Source organism: Bufo gargarizans, chromosome 5 (genome assembly GCF_014858855.1).
Source record: "Bufo gargarizans isolate SCDJY-AF-19 chromosome 5, ASM1485885v1, whole genome shotgun sequence".
Taxonomy (NCBI): Eukaryota; Metazoa; Chordata; class Amphibia; order Anura; family Bufonidae; genus Bufo; species Bufo gargarizans.
The window spans coordinates 238,127,278-238,148,490 of record NC_058084.1 but is presented as its reverse complement, the minus strand read 5'-3'; the positions used below and the strand labels follow the sequence as shown (position 1 = coordinate 238,148,490).

The 21,213-nt window shown below is 44.1% G+C and overlaps 1 protein-coding gene across 1 annotated transcript in view; it reads right to left on the bottom strand.

Annotated features, from left to right (window-relative positions):
- Positions 1-13,322: 13,322 nt before the first annotated feature.
- ERP44 (endoplasmic reticulum protein 44) overlaps positions 13,323-21,213 on the bottom strand; it is a 73,868-nt gene continuing 65,977 nt past the window's right edge. The window contains exons 11-12 of the mRNA XM_044293982.1: positions 15,415-15,517; positions 13,323-13,749 (exon numbers count right to left, since the gene is read on the bottom strand). Coding sequence (XP_044149917.1) covers positions 13,645-13,749; positions 15,415-15,517 — 208 coding nt within the window. The 3' untranslated portion in view covers positions 13,323-13,644. The remainder of the gene's footprint in view (positions 13,750-15,414; positions 15,518-21,213) is intronic.

Genomic DNA, 21,213 nt, shown 5'->3' with positions numbered 1-21,213 from the left:
ATCTCCATTTCTGAATGGACGTTTTAAAACGTCCGTTCAGAAACTGCAGCTGCACGCTAATCGTGCAGCTGCTGATCGGGTTTTCCGCTGTCATTGACAGCAGGGCAACCCAGAGAGAAGGCAGGGACAGTGCCCAGGTGTCCCTGCCATCTAGATCGCTGCATACACAGCGCTCACCGAGCACTGTGTATGCAGAGCAGGAAGCGATATGCGCTTCCTGTTCCGGCCCGGCGGTCATGTAACCGCCGGGACTGGAGAGTGTAGGAGCTGTGTGAAGTCTTTCACAGACCTCGATCAGCCCTGCACTGAGGCTGTACAGCACTGTATTGCGCTGTACAGCCTCTCTGGGGGGTGTATTTTTCCTGTAACTGGGGCTACTATGTCAGCCCCAGTTACAGGAGAAATCAACAGTGAAAAAAAAAAAAAGAAAAAGTGAAGTAAATGTCCCCCAGAGGTCTTGTATGACCTTATGGGGGACGAAAAGTGTAAAATAAAAAAATAAATAAAGGGTTGAAAAAATAAAATAAAAAAAAGTTTCACATGTAAAAAAAAAAAAAAAAAGTCCCCAAGTAAGGAATAAAAAAAAATGTTACAAATAGAAAAAATAAAATAGACATATTTGGTATTGCCGCGTCCGTAAAAACCAGCTCTATAAAAATATCACATGAGCTAACCCCTCAGGTGAACACCGGAAAAAAAAAAAGTGTCAAAACAAGCAATTTTTGTCACCTTACATCACAAAAGGTGCAACACCAAGTGATCAAAAACGCGTATGTCCCACAAAATGGTACCAATAAAACAGTCACCTCATCCTGCAAAAAATGAGCCCCTACATAAGAAAATCTCTAAAAAAAAAAAAAAAATAGCTCTCAGAACATGGACACATTAAAACATAATTTTTTTGTTTCAAAAATGCAACTATTGCATAAAACTTTAATAAATGAGAAAAAGTATACATATTAGGTATCGCCACGTCCGTAACAATCTGCTCTATAAAAATGTAACTTGATTGAACCCCTCAGGTGAACGCTGTAAAAATAAATAAATAGAAACTGTGCTAAAACAACCAATCACCTTGCCCCATAAAGTGTTATAATGAATGATCAAAAAATCATATGTACCCAAAAATAGTACTAATAAAACTGGCACCTTATCCCCTAGTTTCCAAAATGGGGTCACTTCTTGGGAGTTTCTACTGTAAGGGTGCATCAGGGGGCTTCAAATGGGACATGGCATCTAAAAACCATGTGGAGTTCCTTTTCTTCTGCGCCCTGCCGTGTGCCCATACAGCAGTTTATGACCACATGTGGGGTGTTTCTGTAAACCGCAGAATCTGGGTAATAAATATTGAGTTTTGTTTGGCTGTTAACCATCAATGTGTTAAAGAAAAAATTTGATTAAAATGGAAAATCTGCCCAAAAAGTGAAATTTAAAAATTTGATCTCCATTTTCCTTTAATTCTTGTGGAACGCCTAAAGGGTTAACAAAGTTTGTAAAATCGGTTTTGAATACCTTGAGGGGTGTAGTTTCTACAATGGGGTAATTTATGGAAGTATCAACTATGTAAGCCCCACAAAGTGACTTCAGACCTGAACTGGTCCTTAAAAAGTGGGTTTTGGCAATTTTCTTAAAAATTTGAAGAATTGCTAAAAAAATAAAAATGACATTTCCAAAATTATGCCAACATAAAGTAGACATATGGGGAATGGTAAGTAATAAATATTTTATGAGGTATCACTTTCTGTTTTAAAAGCAGAGAAATAGAAATTTTGAAAATTGCGAATTTTTCAAATTTTTGGGTAAATTTGGGATTTTTTCATAAATAAAGGTGAAATATTTTGACTCAAATTTATGACTGACTATCATGAAGTACAATGTGTCACGAGAAAACAATCTCTGAATGACGGATAAATAAAGGCGTTCCAAAGTTATTACCACATAAAGTGAGATGTCAGTTTTGCAAAATTAGGCCTGGTCAGGAAGGGGGCAAATGGCCCAGATGGGAAGTGGTTAAGGTCACAGCCTAGTTTAGCATTTAAGGCTCATGCAATTATTATTATTTTTTTCATCTCCACATTTCAAAAGTCATAAACTTCAGAATTTTTTTGTCAACATAGCCATATCAGGGCCTGTTTGATACGGATTATTTTTTTTTTTTTATGCCACCATTTTGGACTACTTCTACTGTATTTTTACATAGTTATTAAGATTGGAAAATGACAACAGTCCATCAAGTCGTACCTTAAGGGTCCATTCACACGTCCGAAAAATGGGTCCATTCTCTATGGGGCCGGAAGAGATGTGGACAGCACACACTGTGCTGTCCGCATCTGTATTTCCGGAGCGCGGCTCCGATCTCCCGGTCCACGGCTCCCGAAAAAAATAGAACATGTTCTATTCTTGTCCACAATTGGGGACAAGAATAGGCAGTTCTATGAGGGTGCCGGCTGGGTGTATTGCGGATCTGCAATACACTACGGACATGTGAATGGACCCTTATCCTGCTATATTAATCCAGGGGAAGACAATAAAAACCCCTATGAGGGGAGAAACTCCAGAAAAACTCCACTTCAAAACTCCAGATCTGGCAATCAGATCAAATCCCTTGATCAACACCCATCTTCCTTTTAAGGAGGGGTTCAGCCAAAGGGAAAGGGTGTGTAGAACATGATTTCTATACATTGTCATAAGTCTCTATGTTATTTTGAACAAACGGTAATTTACACCTTTTTTGAAGCTAGAGATGTACAGCCCTTACTGTTAAGAATGCTTGTCGCCTTTTAAGACTGAATCTTTTTCCAGACGTAGGGAGTTGCCCCTTGTTTTTTTTAAGGGGGTTTAACACAGAATACCTTCTCTGGCAATTTTTTTGTATGGTCTGTGTACTGTATTTTTCCCCCCACAGTGGGGGAAAAATGTCCCTGCGTCTTATGGGGTGAATACTAATGAGCGCTTCCATTATGAAAGGCCTCATTAGTACCGTAGGACCGGGATGCGGTGAAGGCTCTGTACTCACCGCTTCCTGGTCCTTGGCTGTCTGCTGCACACAGCGTGAGGGCGCTCTGAACTCACGCTGTGCCTGCCGGTTTACAGCACAGCAGAAGGAAGAAGAGTGCGGGCGGTGAGGAGCGGCTGCGTCCAGGAGCAGGAGAGGTAAGTGGTTTATTTATTTTGTGATCTGAGGCTACAGGCTGCTGAATTATGGCGGGGGGCTGATATGAGGCATGGAGGACTGATATGAGTCATGGGGATCTCATCTGAGGTCTGATTGGGGGTCCTCTGTATATTAGGCTCTGATCTGAGGTCTTAACATTGGGGATCTGATTGGGGCTGTGAGCTGGGGTCTGATTGCTGATCTGATGTCGAATGAAAAATATTTTTTTCTTATTGTCCTTCTCTAAAACCTAGGTGCGTCTTATGGGCCAGTGCATCTTATAGGGCAAAAATACGGTATATATTTGTACAGGTTAATCATGTCCCGCTTTAGACATCTTTTTCTCAAAACAAGCAGCGTTTTTGAGTGTGTTGTGGGAAGCAGAGCAAGACAGATCTGACATAAAGCACAATGTAAGTCAATGGTGTCGGATTTGGTTCTCAGACACAAAAGAAAACTATGTAAAAATTATGGCTAGTTCACTGTTAATTTGTATATAGTGTCTTTACTCAAAACAGTAGAAAAAATCCAGCAGCAGGCTCAGGATAAAATCCAATTTTTTTATTATAAAATTCATAGGCTGACCATACATGCAAGGTCTACGTATTTCGACTGTACGTCTGAATCATGGTGGTCATGCTTAAGACGTACAGTCAAAACGCGTAGACCTTGCCTGTCTGGTCAGCCTATGAATTATATAATGAAGAAAGAAAGAAACTGGATTTTTTGATTTGATTGATTCCTGGTCCAGGATCCGTGGACGGCAAAGGAGGACGGTGGGTGAGCTGAAATCCCTTATTTTTTTCTTATATTTAGTGTCTTTACTCAATAAATGAAATATATTACAAAACAATGTATCAATAAAAACATTAAATTACAAACAGATTAAAATAAATATACTCAGTCCCTTAATATATTATTGTACATGTGGAGCTCACGCATAAAACATATTATATAATGATAGAAGGTTCAGCTTTATCATTCCATAGTTAAATGCAATTGCTTTCAATAAGGTCTAGATGAAATCCAGTTTATTAGCGATATCGCGCTTATGCTAGGACTTATGGTGCAATTCAGATATTATTTGGATGGTTTTATAGTAAAAGGGTAGTGGAGGGCACTAAAATTATTGGAGAAGTATGGATTGGATCGCAATTATAAATATTATAACAATTTATTAAATAGAGGCAAGGAAAATGTAAAAAAAATGTAATCAGAATAAGATAAATATCATGTAAAATCATATAAAATCACACCAGGATCAACAAAAGTAATAATATATAAGTTAGGTGATCACTTGTAGCTGATTGGCTCGTTTAAAATGGTCTGGGTAAAAATCTCTTTGTTTTCCTATAAAAACAAAGCTGGAAGTTAATGGCAACAACTCAAATGCCTATATGGATGGCAAGTTGCAGCTTTGAAAAAATGTGGCTGTATAAAAAATGTAATTAGATAATTATATTATTCCATTGTTTCCCAGCTGTGTAATAACAATGACACAGTAGCTAAACTTATATGATGGTATCAATAAAGCTGCCAGATAGATAGTCCAGACTTTGATCTCCTTTGTGGAGTTAGGATTCCATGTATGAGTTTGTATCTGGTAAGAGAGGTCTATTATACCTAGTAAGTCTTATTCTTATAATCAGAAATATATAAGTCATAAGTTATGCCCCATAGAGTGTAATGGTCAATGGTAGCGTTAGTGATTGTACGTTACCTCTCCCAATAGGCTCTGGTGTTATCCCGTGTTGACTTGTCCTGCAGAGTGAAGGTAAGTTTTATTTCCTGCCTGTATCGGCGTCCCTTGTTGTGCGCCTCGGCTGATTGTATATTCTCCAATTGTTCTGTGTGACTCCTGCAGCGTGTATAAGAGGTCAGCATCGGTAGATTTAAGTAGTGTATAATATGCCCAGAACACTGGGAGTATGTGGGGCAAAAGCGCTTTGAGTCAAGGATAAACAAATACTTAATTGCATCAGAAAATGGCCAATTCTGAGATGGGTATGATTATTAGTCACGATCTGACAAGTTGGCTAGTATGGCTCTCAGGCACATTTTGGAGCTATTCAGGCTCCTTCCTTAGTTGGTATTGAACTGCCAACTAATCTGCCTCCTTTATATAGAGTAATCGATCTATCTTCTGGGCAGAAACTTTATTGATTGTAACATGGAAAAGGTGGACTGGATTGGTCTTCATATATCAAATTTGACCCATTTCTCCATATAAAACAACGCATTTAAAGTCCAAATAATATGAAGATATCAATATATATATATATATATATATATATATACACACACATATATTCTGGTATATTGCTGATCCATGATGGATTTTAGTTGCTCTCCTTTGCACTTTTTCTAACTCCTGGGCAGCCTTTTTATGAACTGGTGCCGAGAACTGAACCACATATTCCAGATGTGGCCATACCAAACCTTTGTATAGTGGCAATATAACATCCCTGTTGTTTCAGGTGTGGTGGCTGTGTGGCCTGTAACACGTTGAAATCTTCCAAGACATTCCCGAGTACCAATTTACAGTGTTCCTTTGAAATCCGTGACTTTATCACCTGTCGTAGTCATCGCGTGATTTATAAGATAACATGTGATTGTAAGATCGAATATATAGGCAAAACAAAAAGGGAGTTACGTAGACGTATAGGTGAACATTTTGGAGTCATAGCCAACAGAGATACAGCAGTATCTAGATACGTACACAAATTCCATAATGGGAATCGAGATGCATAAGTGCTGTTGGGGTTGAGTTGGTTAGTCAACCGTTGAGAGGGGGAGATTGGGATCGAATCCTTTTGCAGCACGAGACCCGATGGATTTTTCGGTTGCGAACTGTGTCACCTACTGGCCTAAACGAGCAGCTAAATTTTGGCTGCTTTATTTGATGTCTCCCCTGGCGGATACCCTAGAAAAAATAACATTTTTGTGAACTCACCTGTAAAATCTCTTTCTAGCTGAGTTTCTTGGGGGACACAGGACCGTGAGTATAGCTTGCTGCTGCCACTAGGAGGAGACACTAGGCTAAAAAGTGTTAGCCCATCCTCCACCGGCTATAACCCCTCCAGCCAGGAGAGAGCATATCAGTTTGTGCCCAAGCAGTAGGAAAGGAAAACTAAAACATACAGAAAAACCACTAGAAACAATTAATGCCGGACGGGCCGAACCAAACTGAGGAACACCACCCCCCCGGGCGGCAAACCAACCGCTATCTGCGGCTATAAAAGAATAATGGGGGGGTGCTGTGTCCCCCAATTAACTACAGATGAGTTCACAAAAATCTTGTTTTCTTGCTCCTATCATTGGGGGATACAGGACCGTGGGACGTTCCAAAGCAGTCCACAGGGAGAGACCAAAACATGCCCCCATGGAAACTGCCTCGCAGAAGCTCAAGACACCGCTCCGCTGCCTGCAAGACGTTATGACCCAGCGCAGCAACCGCCGATGCCAAGGTATGCACCTGCAAAACCTCGTGAACGTGTGCAGGCATGACCACATCGCTGTCTTGCACAGCTGTGAGGCAGAAGCTTGGTGGAAGCGAGCCCAAGACGCACCCACCACCCTGGTCGAGTGGGCCGTGACACTGAGGGGCAGAGCCTTTCCCCCAGGCACGGTAAGCCTCAGCAATTGCCAACCGGATCCACCTGGCAATCGTCACCTTGCAGGCCGCCAGACCTTGATGAGGACCTTCCGGAATAACGAACAGAGTCCATCCGGCAGAAAGTCCTCGAGACAGATAAGTAAATCCTTAGGGCTCTAAACACATTCAGCTGGTGGAGAGCCCGCTCCCTCGGATGCGAAGGAGATGGACAGAATGACGGAAGAACGATGTCTTCGTTGACGTGGAAGGCAGAGACTACCTTGGGTTGAAAAGAGGGCATGGGATGGAGAACTGCCTTGTCTTGATGCAGAATAAAAGGAAGGGTTCTTTACAGGACAGTGCTGCCAACTCTGAAACGTGCCTGATGGAAGTGATGGCCACAAGGAATGCCACCTTCCAGGAGCGAATACGGAGGGGCACTGTGTCCAAAGGCTCAAAAGGAGCCAACCGGAGGGAGCCCAGCACCAAGTTCAAGTCCCACGCAGGCAAGGACGGACGGTGTGGGCCACCCCCTGTAGGAATGTCTTAACCAGAGCCTGTAGCGCCAGCGGGCGCTGGAAAAAAATTTTAAGCACTGAAACCTGACCCGTCAAGGAACTGACAGCAGGGCCCAAATCCAGACCCGATTGCAGAAAGGAGAGAAAGACAGGAAGAGAGAAGCGTAGCGGGGGGAGGCTACATTCTTCCCAGAAGCGCAAAAAGGACTTCCAGGTCCGGTAGCAGATCATGGACGACACTGGCTTCCTAGCCTTAATCATGGTGCGGATGACTCTGTCAAAGAAACCACGTTTCTTCAGAATGGCGGTTTCAACAGCCACGCCGTCAAACGTAGCGACTCTAAATGGTGGTGGAAGACAGGACCCTGAGAGAGGAGATCGGGTCTGAGCGGAAGGTGCCACAGAGTGTCTCCCATGAGACCAACTACGTCTGTGTACCACGAGCGACGGGCCTCATTAGGAGCGATGAGGACCGTCTGGTTGCCCTCCATCTTGATCCTGCATAAGACTCGGGGCAGGAGGGGGAGAGGCGGAAACACATACACCAGAGAGAACTCATCCCATGATGCCACCAGTGTGTCTACTACATGTGCCCTTGGATCTCTTGTTTGAGAGAAGAAGACAGGGAGCTTGTGGTTGAGTCCGGAAGCCATCAAGTCCACCACTGGTTGACCTCACCTGAGGCAGATCTCTTGAAACACCTGCAGGTGTAGAGACCATTCCCCGGGTCCACCGTCGTCCGGCTGAGGAAATCCGCTGTCGAGTTTTCCACTCCCGGAATGTAGACTGCCGACAGAGCTGGCACATGGGCCTCCCCCCACCTCAGGATCTTGGCTGACTCAGACATCACTGCTAGTTTCTCCTTGATGATTGATACAGGCCACTGCCGTGGCATTGTCAGACTGCATCCTGATCGGCTGGCCCAGGAGGAGAGGGGTCCAATGGAGAAGGGACAGATGAATGGCTCGGAGCTCCAATATGTTGATGGGAAGTTTGGACTCCGACCGAGACCACACCCCTTGGTCCCAAAGGGACAAGATTCCTCGCTGAAGGGACCGAGTGTGAAACTGGGCAAACGGAACCACTTCGAAAGAAGCAACCATTGCCCACAGGACCTTCATGCAGAACCGAATTGAGGGGTCTTGCGCTGAAGTAGAAGACAAATAGACCAACGAAGAGCAAGCCTCTTGTCCGGAGGCAGGTGCACCACTGCCATTGCCATGTCGAGGGCCATACCTAAAAAGGTGATCTGTCCGGCAAGACGCAGTAAAGACTTTTGGAAGTTCACCAACCACCCAGAGTCATGGTATCCAGGGTGTTACGCAGGCTGTCCTCGTTCTGCCCAAAGGACGCCACTTTGACCAGGATGTCATCCAAATACGGAATCAGGGCAATGCCCCTGCTCCGAAGATGTGCCAGGAGAGGAGCGAGAACCTTTGTAAAGACTCACGGCGCCGTCGCCAGGCAAAAGGGAAGGGTGACGAACTGATAGTGGTGGGGGCCCCACTGCAAAGCGGAGGAACCGCTGATGTGCCGGAGCAATTGGGACATGCAAGTACGCATCCCAAATGTCTATGGAATTCGCCCCGTTCCAGAGAAGCAATCACGGAGCGAAGGGACTACATTCTGAAGTGTGCACCCAGAGAAACCGGTTCAGCAACTTGAGGTCCAGGACCGGGCAAACTGACCCCTCTTTTTTGGGAACAAACAGGTTGGAATAGAAACCTGTGAATTGTTCCGCCAAAGGAAATGGGGCAATCACACCTCGCTCGAGGAGAGACTGGATCGCCTTGAAAAAGGCTGCCGCCCGACCTGGATCCCTGGGAGGTTGGGAGGGGAAGAAACGATGTGGAGGAGGGGATGTAAACTCTATTTTGTAACTCGAGGTTACGATCTCGAGCGCCCATACGTCGGAGATGTTGGCCCGCCACCCTTCCTGAAAAAGAAGTAGGCGACCTCTTCATGTGGAGGGCTGCTTGCCGGACGAAGGACGGGCGGGCTGTGTCCGTGGGCGCCAGGATGGTTGAGGCCTGAAAGATGGCTTTTTGCGCTGGTCCTGCGTGGAGGATCTGGGAGTAGCTTCTGCTGCAGCCTAGGGTGTGCTGGGAGGTGGGTACTCTTGCCACCCGTGGCCTCGGAGATGATTTCATCCAATCTGCCGCCATGTCCTGGTCTAGCTGGAGTGCCCACTCCGAGACCTCCTTAAGCCACCCAAGCAGAGGCGAAAATTGGCCAGAGCGCTGAGCCACTTGCCGCGGAGGTGGATTTCGCCCAAGATTCCATGCGGCGTTCAACGGGATCCTGAAGGGCTGAGCCATCAGCCACTGGGCTGTCAGACATGCAGAGGACCCTGGTCCTGTGTTCCTTGATGGGTGCAGTCACTTCCGGTCGGCCAGAGAATGGAGGGGGCCCCAAATGGGGCGCTGCTAGTGCACCCCCCTGCAGGCTGGGAAGCACGGGCTGGAGTCCGGGACCATGTAGGCCCGAAACGGGACCGGGGGCTAAAGTTTGGGGCGCCGGCTGAATGGGAAGGCGGGCCCCAGGAAGGTGCACATAATACTTCCCTAATCACGAGTACTCACCCCATATTCATCCTCTTCTCTTCACCCCTCCTAAGAGTTCAAGCAGGGTCACCTCTTCAGCAGCTGGCACCAAAAGTGGCAGGACTGGAATGGCAGGGGGTCTCGCCAGATCCAGGTGACCCTTAGCCTGGCGGGAAGCAGGGGAGCTGGGCTGCCCTGGTCCACCTTTTCTTCTTGGGGAGGTCGGGAGGTGAGGAGTCAGACACCGGACTTGCTCCCGGGGTAGACAGAGGGGCTAGGCTCCTCTGTTTCCCCTACCTAAAAGGGAAAGAGAAAAAAGAAAAAAAAACTGTAAACAAAAAGGTGCGCCTCCTATGACACAAGCTAAAAGCTGATATGCTCTCTCCTGGCTGGAGGGAGTATAGCCGGTGGAGGAAGAACTAAAAGTTTTTAGCCTAGTGTCGCCTCCTAGTGGCAGCAGCAAGCTATACCCACGGTTTTGTGTCCCCCCCCCCCCCAATGATATGAAAAAGAAATATAAGATTAATGACAATAGCAGGATGAAGTATGAAGGTTTGACTTCATGCAGTATTATGCTCCCCAATATTTTAGGAACTGTATCCCTAATTGGGTACTACCGGCTAGGCTACCTCTATTTGTATCCCTTATTTTATCAAGCACTTTATTCCTTTGTAGCTGATAAATTTTGGTCCATTATATGATCTGATCTCTCTCCCTGAGACCAAGTCTCTATTTATATATTAACGCCGTAAATGCCTACAAACACAATATGGCCTAGATCCAAGACTGTTCATGCACTGGTTGCTGTACGTCTAGCAACCAGTGACAGCTGATCGCACGCACTTACGTTACCTCATGTGATTTGCGTCCTCTGACGCTTCGGTCGGGTGCACGCGTCACGGCGCATGTGCGGACGGTCATCATTCGTCACGTGCAAGCTGCATGATTATGTCGGACATGTGACAAGCCACAGCCTAGTTCTGGGGCAATGAAGCATTTAAAAACTGGCACCGAATATAGTGCAGGCGCGATCTATTGCCCGTGACAAACGTTATGCCCCATATGCGAGATTGAGGCGCTTCATCTAGTACTCTCTTCCCCATTCGTTTATACACATAACAGACGATCATATGGGTGTTTTATAACTAGTATCACCCGATCGTCCATTCTATAATTTTAAAATCTTTAATAAATTTCCCCTGATGATTTCTCAAATATGAAACATGCATGTAGGGAGATTAGATTAGGGCCAACCAGGGCCAGTAAACAGGGTAAGGTTCCAGACAGGGTCGCCCTTTTAAAGGACGAGTGCCCTGTGGTTAGGCTGCTCCTATCATTTAGTAATTAGGGTCATCTAGGATTATACCACAGGGCCATAACAGGGATTATACCGACCCCGCAACTTATGGTCCAACTGGAGCAATACAACTCAGTTTCATCAGGACACAGACTGCACCTTGGAATTTGACGACACAGCGGTAGGACTACGGTCCTCATCCCTTAGTGCCGCCATGCACCTTTACTTTCTGGTTCTTTGTTTAGGTGCCGCCGTGGACATTGGGACTTTACTACCGTTGGTTCATTATTATTATTCATTTATCAAGGGCCTATCCTTTTATATTGTACTAGTAAAAGTTATGTTTTAATATAACAATTGGATCACTACCTTATGTTCTTTGGTCTGATTTTGTTGGGACGTTTATATTTCACACGTTAATTATTATTTTTGGGTTACTTGGTTGTAATATTGCTCTTACTGATATGATTTATTGGCATTCCAGTATTCACTATAGGACATATAGTGCCGCTGTACCCCTGATGTTTTGTGCCAGGCACCTTATATTTGTCTCAGTAGTGGATGCCCAGTATGTCGCTCCTTACATAAATGCTTGTTACAATTCTAGGGATTACAACTCATGGCTCCAGCTACAGTGCAGTCCTCCTTCTGTGTTTGTGTCCACCAAAAGAAAACTGATCTGGCCCCCATTTACTTACAATGGTCTTAGTGGCGGATCAGTCATGGCCATTTTGGAGGCAATACAACTGGATCCATTCATAACGGATGCAGCCGGTTGTATTATCCTACAGGAAGCGTTTTTGCTGATCCATGCTGGATTTTAGTTGCTCTACTTTGCACTTTTTCTAATTCCAGGGCATCCTTTTTATGAACTAGTGCCCAGAACTGAACCGCGCATTCCAGATGTGGCCATAACAAAGCTTTGTATAGTGGCAATATAACATCCCTGTCCCGCGAGTCCATACCTCTTTTAATACAAGACAAAATTCTGTTGTCCTTAGAGGCAGCCGACTGGCATTGCATGCCGTTTAGTTTAGTTTGTAAAGCTGTAGATAAATGGATATAATTTGGGGTATGCATGCCTTTGTTTTGGTTGCTTCATCTTCCATAAAAGGTTTAAATTATAAAAACAAAAACTATGCGCCTTGAATCTTACTATGGTGGGCCTACACGCTTTCAAAAGGCTACTGGATGCTAAAGAAACTGAATGGTTCCCACAATTAATTGTGGGAGAGTTGTTCAGTCACCAGGAGTAGCAGATTCCTGGTAAACTAATCCTCAGCTGCTGTGGTCACAATTGACCACAGCATCTGAGGAATTAAATCTGTTTCTGTATAAACACAGGTCTAATATACCTACTTCCATTATGGGTAACATATTTAACCCTTTAAGGATGATGCCTGTTTTGGACTTTTTTTTCTCATCTCTGCATTCCAAAAGCCCTAACTCAGCATCATTATGGCCTTACATAGTTTTTAAGGTTGGAAAAAGACATCAAGTTCAATCTGTAATCCTGCTATACTGATCGATGGAACAGATCCCTGGATCAATGTCCATCTTCCTTTTAAAAAGGGGTTGGGCCAAAGGGAAAGGGTGCATAGAACAAGGCATAAGCTTCTAATTAGCTTCTCGGCTTACCTTAACCTACATGGAGTTACCCACTGGTGTAGGGCGTCGGAAGAGCAGTGGTGTTAACAGTCGACATCTATTTACTTTTTCAAGATTGTGCTTTTTCCTGTACTGCATACACCGGATGTCCAGTGTTTGCCTTATGTCCTGGACCTGCATTAATTGCTTTCAACGCAGGTGCAGTAAAAGGGAAAAAAGTGCCATTTTGCAAAAGGGGTATAGATGGCAGCAACTGTTTACACTGCTAACCTGACACTGAGGGGAAGCAACTCCATGTAGGCTAAGGTAAGCCCAGAGGCCAATTATTGACTTTTTATGCCATCACATGCTAGTGTATGGCAATTACTGCAATTTACCAGCAAAGTGTCAAATACCAAAATAGTAATGTGAACAATGCCCCAAAAAAATCGCCCACTTAGAATAGTAAATGACCGCCATAGTGGGCAAACCAATTATATTCTTTTATTTGAAAAAACAAAACAAACTTTTATTGTTAAAACTGTACATCTGTGCCTTTGGTCTGTTATTTTTATATATGTGCCTTTTATTTGTCATATTTATATTAAATAAAGACAGACTTCACAGAAAACATCAAAAAATCCAATTTATTGGGGGAAGTGCAAGTTAACAACTTATGCATACTGTCATGCCACCTTTATAATTATAAAACAGGGCAGTTCGTTTACGAGATTTCAGGTTTCATATTTTCAATTTAAAAGTCTGTACAGAAAGAAACCACTAAACACAGACATATTTACAAACAGAGGGAGCAAATAAAAATAATCCATTATTGTTTGTTTTTCCCAAATAAAAAATACAATTATGAAAATATAGGCTAAGTTTTTTTTTTTTTTTTTACCACACTCAGCTTGACCAAACGCTATGGCTTCTAAAGCAATCCTAATTTACTAAAGCTCATCACGATCTCTTTTCAGTATAGTGTACCTATATTCACTTGGGGCTAATTTTTGAAAAGAACTCTCAGGAGGACTACTTGCGAAATCTTGAGTTTGCTGGAAAAAACAAACCAAAAAAAAAACAAAAAAACACAAAATGAGTCAACAAATATAAAAATTGTACAATTAGTTCACACTTAAAGGAGTTCTCTCACTCCAGCAAATGGCATTTATCATGTAGAGAAAGTTATTACAAGGCACTTACTAATGTATTGGTATTATGCATATTGCCTCCTTTGCTGTCTGTATTCATTTTTCCATCACATTATACACTTTTCATTTCCATGGTTACAACCACCCTGCAATACAGCAGAGGTGGCCGTGCTTGCACACTACAGGAAAAAGCAAGGAACTCTCTGGTGGAGAGGATAGGTCAGCGCTTTTTCCTATAGTGTGCAAGCACGGCCACCTCTGCTGTATTGCAGGGTCGTCATAACCATGGAAACGAGAAGTGCATAATGTGATAAAAAAAATAAGGTCTAGCCAGCAAAGAAAGCAATATGGATGATAAAAATACATTAGTGAGTGCCTGGTATTTACTTTGTCTACATGATAAATGCCATTTGCTGAAGTGAGACACCCCCTTTAAAGTGTCTTCCACATTTTTGATACTCTATATAGAGCGCCATTAGCAGATCAGTGGGTGTCAAACACCCTCCAAGATCAGCTGTTTGTGGCAGCTGCTGGTGCTGGAAATATAACAATTGACAGTACTGAAAGCAGTGTGGTGGCTGTATATGCACAGAGCAACTCAGTTCCCAATCAAGGCCATAAATATGACAAACTAATGAAATGCTAGAAAAATCTCCACCCATTAAATTGGCATGGATTAGTTTCATGGTCACTCTCCCCGAGATCTCTTGGACAATCAGAAACACAAAAACAGTAACTGTCAGGAAATAAATGGAACTCACATTATTTTGGTTCCCAAATTCAGACTACACATCCATAATTTTAAATTGGGGATTTTATAGGTGCAATAAAAAAGTACAAGAAATGTAAACTGGAATTTTATCAATGTAGTTATGGCATGTCTGTACTGAAGGTCCAGCAGGAGCCTCAGTCACAAGTTCCCCCGCAGGAACCTGACGAACCCTATTATAGTGAGAGAGGTCTGGCAGGAATCGGTGCTGGCCTCCATATGCTGGATCTGGCAATTACAGTATTCTGTTATATGCCAGAAACAGAATACTGTAATCTAGCCACAATTGTGCACCTTAAATTACCTTCACAATCTGGTAATTGAAACTAAACATCTTTACACAGAATGAACCATGTGGCATCAACAATAAACCATTTAACATTCGGATACCTTCAAACCCTCCTAGAAAATATTTCTGTTGAGTCCAGCCCATTTATCCAAAAATACATTTATGCATATTTTATTTTACTGGATCATACTCATTTTGGGCTATAAATAATTTTTTCATTGGTCTTTTAAAAAAAATTCCATCCCCTTCCTCTGTACAGATGTCAGTCTCTGTGTATTTGCAGACCAGCAGACATTCTGTTCACAGCGAATCAGAGAGTACCTGACGCTCATGTAGAGCTCTTTGATCTCTTCTAACAGGCAGTCTGCAAACATACTGAAATGTATCCCTTATATCACAAAAACTGCAGAAAATTTAATAAAGGCCAATTGAAATTTTTAGTTTTGTTGCCAAAATGAGTAAAATGCAATCATATGGAAAGTAATAATGACAATGAAAGTATTGTATGTACCTCTCCTGGAGCAACATCAGTTGGGTCGGGTCCATGGTGAAACTCTCTATGCAGTTTTCCAGAATGTAAATCTAAAACAAACTGTTTTAGTTTACCAGGAATTCTAGAAAAATATACAGTAAATAAATGAGTCTTATGATACACTTATAAAACTAACAAGAACATAGAAAACTATTATATCCAGGCTAAATTAACAAAAATGGCGAGCCGACTATCCAGTCACGAACCGTTCATGCACAAGTGACTGCTGATATACTGACTGGCAGTCAGTGACCATGGGTGTATTAAAAACACTGTAATTTCTAGTGTGGTGGGAAGGGCAGTACGGTCAGAAGCAAAGTCCTTTTTCTGTTTTAAAAACTGACTCTAGGCTCTACCTCATTTTGATGGGTCTCAGACAACACCTTTAAAGGGGTTGTCAAAGTTATATTTATTGATTACCTATCCTTAGGATAGGTCATCAATATCAGATCGGCGGGCGTCCGACACCCGGCTCACCGCCGATCAGCTGTTTGAACAGGAGGCGCACGCCGTGCCAGCGCCGTCTCCTCGTCACTGTTTACCTTCTCGCTGTTGCATCTGTAGTGGTGAGCAGGTGTAGTTACACCCAAGCCGTACCATTGAAATTAATGGGACAGCTTGGGTGTAATTACACCTGCTCACCACTGCAGATGCAACGGCGAGAAGGTAAACTGTGAAGAGGAGGCAGCGCTGGCACGGCGTGCGCCTCCTGTTCAAACAGCTGATCGGCGGTGAGCCGGGTGTCGGACCCCCGCCGAACTGATATTGATGACCTATCCTAAGGATAGGTAATCAATAAATATAACTTTGACAACCCCTTTAAAAGGTGTTGTCTGAGATGTGTAGTCTGCAATATTTTTTAAATATATAAAAGAATATATAAAAAGAATTCATACAAATTTCAATCACACCCCTATGTATCACTGTGTCCCAAAACGCCCATACTATTAAAATATTTATCATATACGGCAAATGGCGCAACAAATAAAAATATAAAAATGGCAGTTTTTAATCACTTAACCTACTGTGGGGATTCGCTCTGGTAAACAGGATAAGCGGACGCACTATAGAGGCACTAACCAGTTTGTAAACCAAAAGTTCCGTGTTCACGTTCATAGAACAAAAAAAAAAAATTCAAGCAAAAAATAGTTCACACCATGCGGCATGTTCTGCCAACAAGAGTCCATCAGCAGGCTTTAGTCAGCCTGTTTCCCCTCACGTGGGTCTCAGCCCTCCGGCACAAGCCTCAGATCACAATACAGAGATCCCCTCTGCATGAACCCGGCTGTCTTTTACAGGCAGCTAGGTGTTAACAAAAACCCAGACCAGCACCTGCGATCCAGTCTGGTGTTCGACCTTACCTGACTGCTAATTAGTCCAGCAGCACACACTGGGAGGAAAATACCTGCCTCTGCATACAATTTCCTTTACTGTATCACATAACCACCCGACCACCTTTGTTCAACCTTGAGGGGGTGAACACATGCATAAACAGTGCACCCGGGATGGTGCCTCCGTGCTTCCCTACAACCAGCCTGCTCTGTGCTTCACCGTGAACTCAAAGTTTTGCATTGACTAGAGCCATCTGGTGACCCAGGATTTCCTCTCTTTGTCCAGGTGGTGACAGGCCGCGGCCAACCCCGCATCACTCCTTCAGAGATGGCTTGTCGCCGAGCCACGGGCACTCTGTACAGCTTTTACCAGACTTTTGCCTGGGGCTCAGTGACAATATTACGGTGGGTTACGGAAGGGCATTCAGGGAGATCAGAGAACACATCCGTGTTCAAACTAATGAACTCCCTGGCCCCCTGAGTCTGTTTAGCGGAAAAGGCTGTCAAGTAATCTTTTCTGTGGCAGCCGCTTCCCCTGTAGCAGAGGGAACGGAATCTCCTACCCTAGATAAACCGGCCGTGAGCTGTTCGCAGTACAGGTCTCCCTAACCTTCCAAGGTTTTAGTAAATTGACATGGTAGACCTGCCTCGGCTTTTGCCGACCTGGCTGGCGTACCTTGTAATTTGTGTCCCCAACTTTCTCAGATATTTTGTAGGGCCCCTGAAACCTAGCGAGGAACTTGCTGTCAACAGGAGGCCCAAAAACAAAAAACTGATCTCCCCGGTTAGTTACGGACCCCAGATGCTCGATTATAGGCCCAATTCTGGGCTGTCTGAGCTATCTTCCTATGCTCCCTACCTATCCTATTCAGTGGGATCGTCTCCCCCTCACCCACCGGACCTACCGTGGGCCCCTCCGCCTTGGGTTTCTGGTGTTCTAACTCCTCAAGTGGGCCAGGCCTCGTTACTGGAGCTTTCCCTATCTCCCGGGGATCAGCATGTCCAACGGAAGGCCACAGGGCTGGGAACAACGGAAAGTATCTTCCCAGTATCACTTTATAGTGCATGCTGGTGGTTACAGCCACCTAATGAATCCGCCTGCCAGCACACGTGCTTAGGGACACCAGAGCAGTGGCATACCCTTTTAAATCTCCATGTATGCTGAGCACCATGACTTTTTAGCCCGTAAACTCGGTGGGTTGCACCAGGGAAGCCCTCACAAGGGTCACCCGACTCCCTGGGTCCAACAGAGCCAGCATGGGAGTGACTCCCACCTCCACCTGACACAAAGGTTAATTATTGAGTTTCTGGAGTGCCTGACGCACCGACTCTTCTGGAATACCATGACTCCACAGGCTCGACCAGGTGGAGACAGTTGGCCCGTACATAGCTTGGCTCATGACACCGCCAGCAGATTATCGGGTTCCAGTCCCCAAAGGGCACATCCCCTTTCTCAGCTCAGGCCACCGGGTCTGGGGCGGGGATTTTGTTACACCCTTCCCCAGAGTTCCCCCTTGGAGTTCCTCAGTAGCCCCATACAGTTGGACCAGGTCCACAATCTCCAGGGCACTAGTAGGAGACGTCTGGCCAACTCAGCGCTGGAGGGGTGGTGGCAATGCCCTCCAGAATTTTTCAGCTACAATACGGTCGAGCATAGCAGTGGGACTCTGTACATCAGGCGGTATCCATTTTTGCAAGAGATGCAGCAAATTATAATACTGGGGTCTCGCTGGCTCAGCCGGGTTAAACTTCCACTGATGCACCCGCTGGGCCCGGACGAACATTCACCCTCAGTCTCGCTAGGATCTCACCCTTGACCTTATAGTAGTCTGCCGCTTGCTCGTCCGGTAAATCAAAGTAAACCTGTTGGGGTCCTGATGCCAGAAACGGAGACTGGTCTCAGGCTAGACTCTCCCTCACGGCCACCTTCTGGAACACTGCCAGGTAAGTTTCGACGTCATCCATCTGTGCCATCTTGGGGATTGCTGTGTGGACCACTTTTCAGGCATCGCAGACTCCCTGAGATACTCCTGTCTTCTCTAAGGCCATCACGTGTTGCAGCAGCCGCGGTGGTTCATTTCTTGCTGTTGCTGATTAGCCTCTAGCAGCTCTCTGTTAGTCTCCTGCTGCTGCTCCATGGCCTGTTGTTGCCTTAGGTTGGCCTGCACCAAAAATACTTCACTTACGCCAGCCTCACTGCGATTACCAGAGCGAATCCCCACAATTGGTGGAGGATGCGAGCAAACAGGATAAGCAGACGCAGTATAGAGGCACCAACCAGTTGGTAAAGCAAAAGTTCAGTGTTTATTCATACGTTAGAAAGTTCACAGAACAAAAAAACACTTTCGAGCAAAAAAAGTCACCTTGCAGTATTGGTGTCCGTTCACACCATGCGGTCTGTTCTACCAACAAGAGTCTATCAGCAGGCTTTAGTTGGCCTGTTTCCCCTCACATGGGTCTCAGCCCTCCACTCCAGCTTTTAAAGGCAGCTAGGTGTTAACAAAAACCCGGATAGTCACCTGTGATCCAGTCCGGTGTTTGACCTTACCTGACTGCCAATTAGTCTAGCAGCACACACTGGAAGGAAAGTACCTGCCTCCACATACATTATTCTGGGTAGTGTGACACAGTAAAGGGAATTGTAATACAATGTGGTTAAAAAGCCACACACACTCCAAAATGATATCGATAAAAACTACAGATCGTCCCGAAACAATGAGCTCCGTAGACATAACTATAAAAATGTTATCAGGGTCAGAAAATGGCAAAGAAAACAAAAAAAAAATTTAACGTTTCCCCCCCCCCCCAGTATTAAAACACTATATCAATGTGGTATTGTTGTAATCGTACTGACCCAGGGAATTAAGGGCCCTGGTCAGTTTTACCACCTAGGGCAGACATGTCCAAACTGCGGCCCTCCAGCTGTTCCAAAACTACAACTCCCAGCATGCCTGGATAGCTTACAGCTATTAGAGCATGCTGGGAGTTGTAGTTTTGCAACAGCTGGAGGGCCGCAGTTTGGACATGCCTGACCTAGGGAATGCTGTAGAGACCAAACCCGTAAAACTGTGGTGGAATTGCGTTCCTATTTTTTTATAATTTTCATTTGAAAAATTTTTCATACAGTTATGTCAACAGAAAAATAAAAAATAAAGTTATGGTTCCAGGAAGACAGGGAAGAAAATTTTAAATCAGCATAAAAAATATATAAAAAAAACTCTGGTATAGCCATAGGCCAGGGGTCAGCAACCTCCAGCACTCCAGCTGTTGTAAGACTACAACTCCCAGCATGCTCCATTCAGTTTTATGGGAGTTCTGAGAACAGTCAAGCAAGTGTGCATTCTGGGACTTTCCCCACAGCTGGAGTGCCAAAGGTAATTGATCCATGCCATAGGCAGTACAAAAAGAGTAACTTGCAATGCAAACTAGTCAAGTTCCCATACCAATTGACTTTCATTTAGCTATACAGTCACGGTAATGTTTTATTAGACAATTTTCCCCAAATTGCTCTAAGTTATATACATAGAAAAACTATATCTATCTTAAAGTTTATTTTCAGCTATTACCGTTTAATCCCTTAGTGACCAGCCTAGTTTGGGCCTTAATGACCAGATTTTTTATATATTTTTTCATTATAGCCTTCCAAGAGCTACAACTAAATTTTTCCGTAGTCATATGAGGGGTTGCTTTTTGCAGGACATGTTGTAGTTTTTAATGGTGCCATTTTGGGGTACTGATTAACTTTTATTAACTTTTTTTGTAAGCGCGATAGGAAAAAAAACTGAAATACGGTCACTGAGTTTTTAGGTTATAAATTTGTCAGCATTCATTTTTCGACATAACACAATAACTGTATTCTCTTGGTCAGTAAGATTACAGCGATACCAAATACACAGTGCGTAATGCGGGTTGTAAGGATGTGACAATACCCAATATATGGAGATTTTATCATTGCAATGCATTTTCTATTGAAAAGGTTTATTTAATGGAAAAATATATTTTTTATTTCCCTCTAAGGGGACTATAATATGTGATTTTTTGATCGCTTCTAAAATACTTTGCACTGTTCCTGTAGTGCAATGTATTTTATGGCCAGTGCTATACTGACATTCACTGGCACTAGGCCCTGGCCTGCATGCACTGACATCAGCATATACAGGGAGTGCAGAATTATTAGGCAAATTAGTATTTTGACCACATCATCCTCTTTATGCATGTTGTCTTACTCCAAGCTGTATAGGCTCGAAAGCCTACTACCAATTAAGCATATTAGGTGATGTGCATCTCTGTAATGAGAAGGGGTGTGGTCTAATGACATCAACACCCTATATCAGGTGTGCATAATTATTAGGCAACTATGGGTCAAAAGAAGGACTTGACAGGCTCAGAAAAGTCAAAAATAGTGAGATATCTTGCAGAGGGATGCAGCACTCTTAAAATTGCAAAG